Below are 10,797 nucleotides of genomic sequence, written 5' to 3'. Positions count from 1 at the left end.
CTCGTAGCGTTGTCCTGCCAGGATCCAGCTGAGGAAATAGCCCCGCCTCTATCCAAACCCAGCATTTCGGACAAGGCAGCCACCGGATTTTTGATTGGCCAATTAGCATGTCCATCAAAGCACAAAACGTGACGCTGGCTCCAGCTCGCCGTTTTTAATTGGTGAGCATTGTTGCCCGTCAAGCGACGTCAACACTGGCCGTTGCTTCCCGCCCTCATCCCGTTGCTCCTCAGTCTCGCGATCGGAGGTTGTACAGTTGGAGGCGCCGAATTTCAAATCCTGAACGGTTTGGCGCAGCTCGCGGGTGTGGAGGCAGAAGCGCGAAAAGAACCAAAGGAACGGACCGATTTTTACAGGGGCTCATCGGCTGGCGCGGCACTCGTGCAACATGGACCCGTTCACGGAGGTAGGGTCCCGTGTGCCTGCGGTGGGGTGTCCTCACGGGTCACTTGCGGTTGTTGTGTGTGTGAGAGAGAGAGGGGCTGAGGGGAATGGAATTGAATGGCATGGCGGGGAGTGGTGGTGAAACTGTCCCTGTGAGTCCCGGAAATGCTGGTATCCCGACAGCGCCGGGTCTGTCACTCGGTGTTGACGCCGAGGCTCGCCAGAAACGTGCTGCCCGCATCTCTCCAGCTCTGCGGTTCAAGGAGCGCGTTTCCTTCTTACTCAGACTACTGTTTATAACCCAGGCCATCGGTTTGTGGGCGGAATGGGCAGAATTGTAAAATAAGATCTACCAAAACAGGGATTGGAAGCTCCTAATCATGCAGAATAGGACCCCCCCCCCAAAAAAAAAGGTTATACCCCCCTAGTCAAGAAAGAAAGACTTGGATTTATATAGCGCTTTTCACAGCCAATTACGCACTTTTGGAGTGTAGTCACTAGGAATCAAGCAATAAAAACAGATTTTTACTTCACACAATAAACCCGTGACCCAGATTACAGTGTATTTATGGGTGAGATGGCCATTCTGTTGTGTTAAATGCAAAATATTTTCCTGTGGATTTGGTTTCAACTTTTTTTGCTCTGGGAGAAACCCAAAATGATGAGAGACACCGTTTGTCTCAGTCCTGCTCACAGCGTTACGAGATTGTGATGGTGTGGGGATGAAGTGGTTGATGGTCATCTCTAGGCAATGCAGAGCATTACTTCAGGAGACAGGGAGCAGAGACACCCAATGCCTGTAAACTGAAATGACAAGTACACACCCAAGATGTCATAATCTGTCATCAGGACTGAACACACCCAAATGTCATCTGTTTTTTTTTGTCATTGTAGCTGCTGACTGACATGTCAGTTTCTAGCATTTTCAGTATTTTTTTTTTTCAATTCTACTTTATCTGAAATGCTCGTTGAGATAATATGTTGTGGAGTGCTACCCATTGAGGTCATCATCCTGATTTCTGCCACATTGCCTGCCTTTTCATTAGGTGCTGGGGGAATCAGGGATTGTTGAGTTAGGATCACTAAGAATGGTTTACCTCCTGAAATATTTTGTAATTAAGAATTGTTGGGGACAATTTTTTAAAAATTGATTCTATAATATAAAGTTATTAATTTGTTTCAGTCTTAATTGAACTCTCAGTACCTGATCTGGGGTGAGAGAAATTCAAATTCTGACTTGACAAGTGACTAGCTAACTATGTTGTCAGCAGACACTTTGAGGTTGAGTCATATTTCCTTAAATGGACACACAGCATGTTTGTTGCATCACAGTTTGATTTACACTCTGGCTCAAACTGAAATTTCAGTTATGTCTTGTGTCTGCTGGAAGACTGGGATCTTATCCAAAAGGTGTAATTGGAAAAACTATTGGTAGGGCACTTTTGCATTACAATATCTAACTGACTCTGACTCACTGACAAACTCTTACTGTAGGAATGCAGTTTGAATGTAAATGATTCATTTGACTGTCATTGTGCTAATATAACAAATTTGTTAATTTACTGCAAGACATGTGACATGCACCAGAACAATTACAAATAAAATACAGATATTCTAAAAGGTAGAGAACCTGTTCACAGATTTGGCAAATAAACTTATCAGTGTTCAGTGCTCTATTCTAGCTGTAGCGATCCATGATATTGACTGAACCAAATCAACTGTTTTACTGCTTGTATTTGCAAGATTGTGTTTCCAGTTAGTGTTTTGTTTCTCTTTATTCACTTGTACTTTCATTGCCGTTTGTACAATAATGGTTGGCAATGCTTACAGGAGTGTTTTCTCAGTAAACTTCTTTGCCTCCAGCAACTCTTGCAACTTTGATGTAAAGCTACATATCAAAGCTTTTACTGGATGATGAACGCTTCAAATATCATAATTGGGTTAATAAAAGGCCCAAAGCTGGAGATTCGTGGGAGTATCATAGCTGGGTCGAGTCTATGTTGTGTTAATCTATTTAAACAATTGCTTTGGAAATCTATAACCTTAAATATCTAGAAATATGCTAAGCATCACATTTGTAGCTATTTCTACAGTAATAGTAAACTGCTAAGTATAGATATAAGTATATATGCTAGTCATAGTGGAATATTACAGTTAAACATCTGATAATTTGTTTATGTCTTGTCATTCTTGAGTTCCTATTGGGCTCATTCGTTTGTGAAGGTATTTGCTATATTTTGGTATTGGATATAGAGCATTCTATTGAGATTATAAATCTTCCCTTTTAAGTCCCCACAGTTCTCAAACCATATGTGGTATAAAGAGAAATCAAAACCAGCAAGTTTTCACATTAGAGTTAGGGAAGCTCGGATAGTTTAAAGTTGTGAGTTACCAACATTTTTCTCGTATGATTCAGTGTTTGCTCCTAGGCTTAGTGTGTTGGTACCAATACGCGAGAGAAAAATAATTATCCTCGTGTTAACTATAAATTATCTTAATTTTTCACTTCAATTTACTCCCACCACTAGTACCTCACTCTGTGTTAAATAGCTCAAAAAAAACTCTACAGAAGCAACCCAATTTTGGAAAGACAAAAATCTATAATTCAATTTTTTTCAAGTAGATATAGTATGAATGGTTTATACACACACACCTTTACACTCCTGAATGCCTAGTGATACTGATTGAGTTAAACAATTTGTGTTTCTGTACACAGACTTGCAATGTATATAAATGAATAATTTAGTCTGTACGCCAGAGGGGAAAAAGATATATATCCTCGTATGCCATATATCTTCAACTCTTACATAAGGACTTTTTATTACTTCTTTTTCACCTGTCAGCCTCTACCCCATATTTAATCTTGTTTAATATTGACTCTAATAAATTAGTATGACCAAGAAAACTCTAACTGTAACCTATTGGTCAAAATGTATTATTTTTTCTGGCCCTGATTTTTATTTCAGTTCAGATTGAGTCCTGACTGAAAGCTATACAGTCCGAAGCATGTCAGTGTTTCCATTTCATTTCTACCCTCTGCTGTTTCCTCTAAACCAGCTTTTGACCAACACTCTGAGTTTGCTGTTTCCTGATAGTTTCACTGTCCAGATGTGGAGAACAGATAATTTCTTGTATAGATAAGTTTAGTTTTGAGAAGCCTTGTAATGGGGTTGGGTGTTGTGAATACAGTATTGTGGCTAACATGATCTTCCCCTTGTCTCAGACCAGGTCATTGATAGTATTTCTAGATGGACAAAATATATTAAATTTTTTTATAGGTGTGTGGAAAACCATTCTAATTAAATTTTCACTACACAATCTAGTTATGTTTTGTTTGCTACTGTAATAAAATTCTACTCTCCACCCTTCCCGACTAAAGGTGCTAACTTGTGATGAGGTATGGTTCAATGGTCACATTCTATTGCATTACTGAATTTTCCTCTCTAGGCTATTTTGCTTGAAGGAATCCTAGCTGATGCTAATCTGTCTTCACCTCATCTATACACTTTCTAGTAAGGGTCAGTAGATAGTGGGGAAGAGAGGGAATGCTCTCTGACTTTGATGTTGTTCACTGGCATTGAGCTGAATTATAATTGTTGTACTGCCACGCCAACTGAGACTAGCTACCAGCACGGATATGAATCAAATATACAACCTTCTAGACTGTATGGTATAGTTGTACATTGGGTGGAATTTTATTGGGTAAAGCCAATGATTAATCATTCATTATACTGAGGTACAATTTTAAATTTTTACAGGAATGTTCTCCCTTTCCTCTTTTTGTTCCAACTTTTTTTGATTAAAGAGCAAGCAGTAACTTTGCTTCAAGATTTTTTTTTACTATTTCCAGTGCTTTTAATGAAATATAGCTGTCGACTGCACCTAAAAGACTAATGTACATCGCAGGTATTTAAGGGATTAGAAAACGCTGCAGTGAATGGAACTTTTCAAATGTTGCATATTGCCCAATGTGTTTGAAGTAGTGGTACAGTATGTGAGTTGCTCCAATAGGATTTGAATTTTTTAGTCACGTGTCAAACTGTACATTCTTGGGGAATGAGATCCAGCTGTTTCAACAAAAATATTCTGGTGCAGTGTTGGCTAACAGACCTGGTATGTGTTTCAACATATTCAAACGGTGTCAATGCAGCTGATTGTTGGCTATCCTCCTGAATGAGTGGAAAGTGGTGTGTGCCAAATTGTAGAGTTGGAAAATGAATGTTTCAAACTGAAGTTTCTTTCAAATATCAGGTTGGACTTTACAGAAATGTTTAGTGTAGTTCCCTGTGTGTCCCCATTTGGCGGGAGTCCAAAACTAGGGGCCATAAATACAAAATAGTCACGCATAAATCCAATAAAGAATTCAGGAGAAACTTCTTTACTTGGAGAGTGGTGAAAATCTGGAACTCACTACTGCACTGAGTGGTTGAGATGAATAGGAGAAGCTAGATAAGTACATGAGGGAGAAAAGAACAGTATATGTTGAAAGGTTGAGAGGAAGTAAGGTGGGAGAAGGCTCGTTTGGAATATTTCTGTGTTGTAATTTCAACTACCTCGATATTAATTGAACAGAAAAGGTAGATAAAGGGGATAAGGGAATGGATTTCCTACAATGTGTACAGGACTCCTTTCTAACCCAAATATGTAAAAAGCCCAACAAGGGAGGATTCACTATTGGATCTAGTAATGGAGAATGAAGCAAACCAGGTTAGAAAAGTAAAAGTAGGGGATCATCTAGGCAATCGTGACCATAATATAATATGCTTTAAGATGATAATTGAGAAGGACATAAGTATGATGAAAACCAGGATAATAGATTGGAGAAAAGCTGATTTTTGAGGGGCTGAGAATAGAACTTGGGGAAAATAAAACGGGCAACAATGATGTAGCACAGCAATGGGAAACATTTCAAACGGTGTTCAACAGAATGCAGAAAAAATATATTCTGCTAAAAGGAAAGAACAAACTAAACACTAATGAGACTCCATGGATGAATAAAGCCATAAGGGAACAATTGAGGGCAAAGAAAGAGGCATATATTAAGTACATAGACAGCAGAGGAGTGCATGATAAGGGAGAATACGAAGAGATTAGGAGATAAGTCAAAAAAACAATTAGGAAGGTAAAGAGGAACTATGAAATTATTGAGGAACTATGAAATTATTAAGGAACATAAAAAAAAAAGTCAATTTTTTTTACAGGCACATCAATAAAAAAGGAAGGTTGAGATGGGAATAGAGCCATTAAGGGATTGACAGGATAATACCACGGGTAGCGATAGAGATGGAAGAAATATTAAATAATTATTTAGCTTCAATATTTAGCAAGGAGATAAACAGGTGGACATGACATTGGATGATGAGATAAGTGCATTTAAAATAAAAAGAGTGATAAATTAAATAAACTAATCAAATGCAAAGACAATAAAACCCCTGATCCGCATCCTCACATTTTAAAAGAATCTAGGGCAGAGATAGTGTTGATTTCTGGATTCTTTTCCCTCAATCTGTTTCAGCAAATACACTGAGGCGAACACCAAAGAAGCTTATAACAAAGCAGTCTTTATTATAAAAATTTATCGGCCGGGACTTTATCAGACAGAAGGAATGCTCTCTTGATAGAGCGCACCCACTTCCTACGGACAAAGTGCAGTTACATTGTGAAGGCACAACAGTTATACATTTTCGGTACAAGATAACAAGATACAATTAGAGTGACATCCTAGTTCAGCCTATTCTTTTTGATCCCTCCTTCCCTTTGTCCACTCATGAGCTGACATCTATATGAGCTGTTTTTCCCAAAGAACTTTCTCACACTTGGCTCAAAGAACTTTCTCCGGCATTGCTTCTAAATGTTACAATTTTACTGGTGTGACGATCGCCCCACGATTGGATCTAGCCCTATCTAACCCTACCTTCCTTGTCGCCGCGCGGTTTAAATCCAATCAGTGCCTAGACGGGCCAAGTGATATACAAGGTCGACATCGCACCTGACTTGGACACTTATTTCCTAAGTTTAGAAGGTATTCGCCAGATTGACCTGGATCTCGTTCAGACACTACCTGAGAACCAGCGAGTGGCCAAACTTTTCTCAGACATTTTAAACTGAAGGAAACTGCAGTGGTATTTTAAAATATACTCACTACAGTGGCCACTTTCCTCCCGTCTCGTCCAAGGCTAGTCTGGCTCTTAGTTCGCAAGTTTTCGGCAGTCATCCGTTGAGATCCCACTTCTGACACCAAATGTTGATTTCTGGATTCTTTTCCCTCAATCTGTTTCAGCAAATACACTGAGGCGAACACCAAAGAAGCTTATAACAAAGCAGTCTTTATTATAAAAATTTACCGGCCGGGACTTTATCAGACAGAAGGAATGCTCTCTTGATAGAGCGCACCCACTTCCTACGGACAAAATGCCGTTACATTGTGAAGGCACAACAGTTATACATTTTCGGTACAAGATAACAAGATACAATTAGAGTGACATCCTAGTTCAGCCTATCCCTTTTGATCCCTCCTTCCCTTTGTCCACTCATGAGCTGTTTTTCCCAAAGAACTTTCTCACACTTGGCTCAAAGAACTTTCTCCGGCATTGCTTCTAAATGTTACAATTTTACTGGCGTGACTAGTAACTTAGACCTTGCAAATCTGTTAATTGTGCTGATGTAATATTTGCAGACTGACATTCTTTTAGTTATTCTCCCATGATTTCTTTGTTCAATTTCACTTTCTTTATACATTTTCCCACATTCTCAACTTCAATGTCTCTATACATTTTCAAACATTCATATTCTATACATTTTCAAACATTCACAATAGCAGAGGCTTTACTACACATATTTAATAATTCGTTAGAAAAAGATGTAGCGCCTGAGAACTGGCGGATAGGTAACATAATACCTATATTTAAGGAGGGGGATCGAACATGTCCAGGGAATCATAGACCAGTCAGCTTAACGTCAGTGGTAGGAAAACTAATGGAATCCCTACTAAAGGAGAAAATAGAAGAACATCTAGAAACAAAAAATATAGTAATAGTCGGTATGCATTTCAAAAGGGAAAGACTTGCTTGATCAACCTCATTGATTTATTTTGAAGAGATAACAGAGAGTAGAAAATGGTAATGCAGTAGATGTAATTTATCTAGATTTTCAAAGGGCCTTCGATAAAGTAGCCCATAATAGATTGATGAACAAGGTCAGAGAATGCGGAGTCAGGGGACATGCAGTGGAATGGATAGCTAGCTGGCTTCAAGACAAAGCCGAGAGTAGGGGTAAAAGGTAGCTATTCACAGTCGCAGAAGGTGGGTAGTGGTGTTCCACAAGGATCAGTGCTGGGACCACTGTTGTTCACAAGTTATATTAACGATTTAGACTTTGGAATCCAAAACACAATGTTTAAATTTACAGATGTCATGTTTGTAACCTTCACATAACTGTAACCAATATGTAACAACACTGTACACTGTACACAACTGTGAAATACACACCTTGACCACAGGGGGTGAACTTGTGGGAGACACTCCTCACCTGGTCAGCCAGGCACTTAAAGGGAGGTTCCACGCAGGCTCAGCACTCCTTGGTCCTGGGAATAAAGGTGCAGGTCATGAGTGACCTTGTCTGCAGTATATGCCTTGTGTGACTTTATAATACAGTGCAGAGACACTACATTTGGCGATGGGAATCAACGACTCACGAGAATGGCCACCGGTAGTACAGATGAAAGGTACTGTGTTGGTGAGGACTGGGACGATTTCGTTGAGAGGCTTCAGCAGAGCTTTGTCACGAAGGACTGACTGGAGAGGCAGCAGCCGACAAGCAAAAGGCGCACCTGCTGACCAGCTGTGGGCATAAGACGTACGCGCTGATGAAAGACCTGCTCGCACCTGAGAAGCCGGCGGACAAAACCTTTGAGGAGCTCAGTAAACTGATCGGTGAGCACCTTAAACCGGCGAGCAGCATACACATGGCCTGACACCGATTCTATTCACACAGACGTCAGGAGGGACAAAGCATAGCGGACTTCGTTGCGGACCGTCGGCCTTTGGCCAGCCTCTAAGTTCACAGATGCCTGCAGGAGGGAGATATTAAGGGATTTCTTCATTGAGGGCATTGGTCATGCCGGGATTTTCAGGAAGCTTATTGAGACCAAGGACTTGACTTTGGAAAGGGCAGCATTGATAGCTCTCACCTTCTTGGCAGGGGAAGAGGAGACCAAGATAATTTACGCACGCAGCCCTGGTTTTAACGTGGCGATGAACCAGGGAGTTAATGTTGTAAAAGTGATACAGAACCCCGCAGGCAGGCAAGGGTAATTCGACACTATCCAGGCAGCAACAGATTCCAGGGTGGGACAGCAACAGAGACAATGGCAGGAGGATTGGCAATTCACATCATCACAAGGGACAATGCATCCTGGGATGGGACCATTGATATACAGCAACAGAGTGATCAGGAGTAATCAAAGAGACAATCAGAGAGGAATGCCTGGTAACAGTCTCTTTATCCACAACAATCTCCGCTCATGCTGGAGATGCTGGGGAAGACACAATGCGAAAACCTGCCGGGTTCAACAATTTCAAGGGACATTTGGCCAGAATGTGCAGAAAACCTATAGCGAGGTTAGTTTACGAGGCAGAGGAACCAGATGAAGAGTCTGCAAGGCAGTTGGATGCTTGGGGCACAGCCATGGACGCTGAAGTCCAGCGGGTTCACGTGGCAGACATCCATAGCTCATACACTAAAACGGTGCCTATGATGAAAATTCTATTAAATGGCATCCCGGTACGCATGGAGCTGGACACTGGAGCTAGCCAGTCACTTATGAGTGTTCCAACAATTTGAAAGACTATGGCCACTCAAAGCTAACGGGCCCAAACTAGAACGCATTGAGACGCAATTACGAACATACACCAAAGAGATCATCCCAGTGCTCGGTAGTGCAAATTTGGTGGTCACACATAATGGATCGGAGAACCGGCTGCCACTCTGGATTGTCCCGTGGAATGGTCCTGCGCTTTTGGGGAGGAGCTGGCTAGCCGAGATGAACTGGAAATGGGGGGGATGTGCACGCCGTTTCATCTGTGGAGCGAAGTTCATGTTCACAGGTCCTACAGAAATTTGAATCACTATTTCAATCTGGAGTCGGGACTTTCAAGGGCACCAAAGTAGTGATACGCATCACTCCGGACGCCAGACCAGTGCACCACAAAGCCAGAGCCGTACCGTATGTGATGCGTGAGAAAATTGAGAGTGAGTTGGACAGGCTGCTAAGAGAGGGCATAATATCATCTGTTGAATTCAGTGACTGGGCAAGCCCCATCGTTCCTGTCCTTAAAGCGGATGGCTCGGTCAGGATTTGTGGCGACTAAAAGGCCACCAGCAACCGAGTATCACTACAGGACCAAACCCGCTTCCGAGAGCGGAGGACCTTTTTGCCACGCTGGCAGGTGGCAAGCTATTCACCAAGTTGGACCTCACTTCAGCCTACATGACCCAAGAACTGGCCGAAGAATCCAAGCTACTAACCACCATCACTACGCACAAAGGGCTATTCGTTTACAACAGGTGTCCGTTTGACAATCGTTCAGCGGCCGCTATCTTCCAGAGGAACATGGAAAGCTTGCTTAAATCCATTCCTGGCACAATCGTATTCCAAGATGACTTCCTAATCACGGGTCGAGACACCGAGGAACACCTCCACAACCTGGAGGAGGTGATACGCCGACTGGACCGAGTAGGTTTGCGACTAAAGAAGCCCAAGTGTGTGTTTTTGGGCAGGAGGGTTGCCGCAGACAGGATCCAGCCTACCGAATCCAAAACTGAGGCGATCCGTCGTGTGCCCCCGCCCGGCAACACACCAGAGTTGCGGTCATTCCTGGGACTCTTAAACTACTTCGGGAACATTCTGCCGAACTTAAGTACATCGTTGGAGCCACTACACATGTTCTTGCGTAAGGGTTGCGAATGGTTTTGGGGGGACTGTCAAGAACGGGCTTTCAATCGGGCGCGGAACCTACTTTGTTCTAATAAGCTGTTGACCTTGTACAACCCCTGTAAGAAACTGGTTTTAACGTGTGATGCATCATCCTATGGGGTTGGGTGTGTGTTGCAGCAGAGTACTGATGAGGGCCAACTTCAACCTGTGGCCTATGCCTCCAGGTCGCTCTCCCAGGCAGAACGGGGATATGGGATGATTGAAAAGGAAGCACTCGCATGTGTCTGTGGGGTAAAAAAGATGTACCAGTACCTTTTTTGGCAGAAGGTTCGAGTTAGAAACGGACAACATCCCTGTTGTCCGACAGCAAGGCTGTCAATGCCAATGCGTCAGCTCGCATACAGCGATGGGCTCTCACGCTGGCTGCGTATGATTACACCATACGGCACCGGCCAGGCACTGAAAATTGCGCTGATGCG

At 42.3% G+C, this 10,797-nt stretch overlaps 1 protein-coding gene across 2 annotated transcripts in view; it reads left to right on the top strand.

The window, feature by feature from the left end:
• Positions 1-250: 250 nt before the first annotated feature.
• anln (anillin, actin binding protein) overlaps positions 251-10,797 on the top strand; it is a 111,866-nt gene continuing 101,319 nt past the window's right edge. For both annotated transcript variants that reach the window (XM_070880601.1, XM_070880600.1), the window contains exon 1: positions 251-406. In XM_070880601.1, the coding sequence (XP_070736702.1) occupies positions 389-406 (18 nt within the window). In that variant the 5' untranslated portion in view covers positions 251-388. The remainder of the gene's footprint in view (positions 407-10,797) is intronic.

This window comes from Pristiophorus japonicus, chromosome 5 (assembly GCF_044704955.1).
Source record: "Pristiophorus japonicus isolate sPriJap1 chromosome 5, sPriJap1.hap1, whole genome shotgun sequence".
NCBI classification, from domain to species: domain Eukaryota; kingdom Metazoa; phylum Chordata; class Chondrichthyes; family Pristiophoridae; genus Pristiophorus; species Pristiophorus japonicus.
This window is presented reverse-complemented; position numbering and strand designations above follow the sequence as displayed.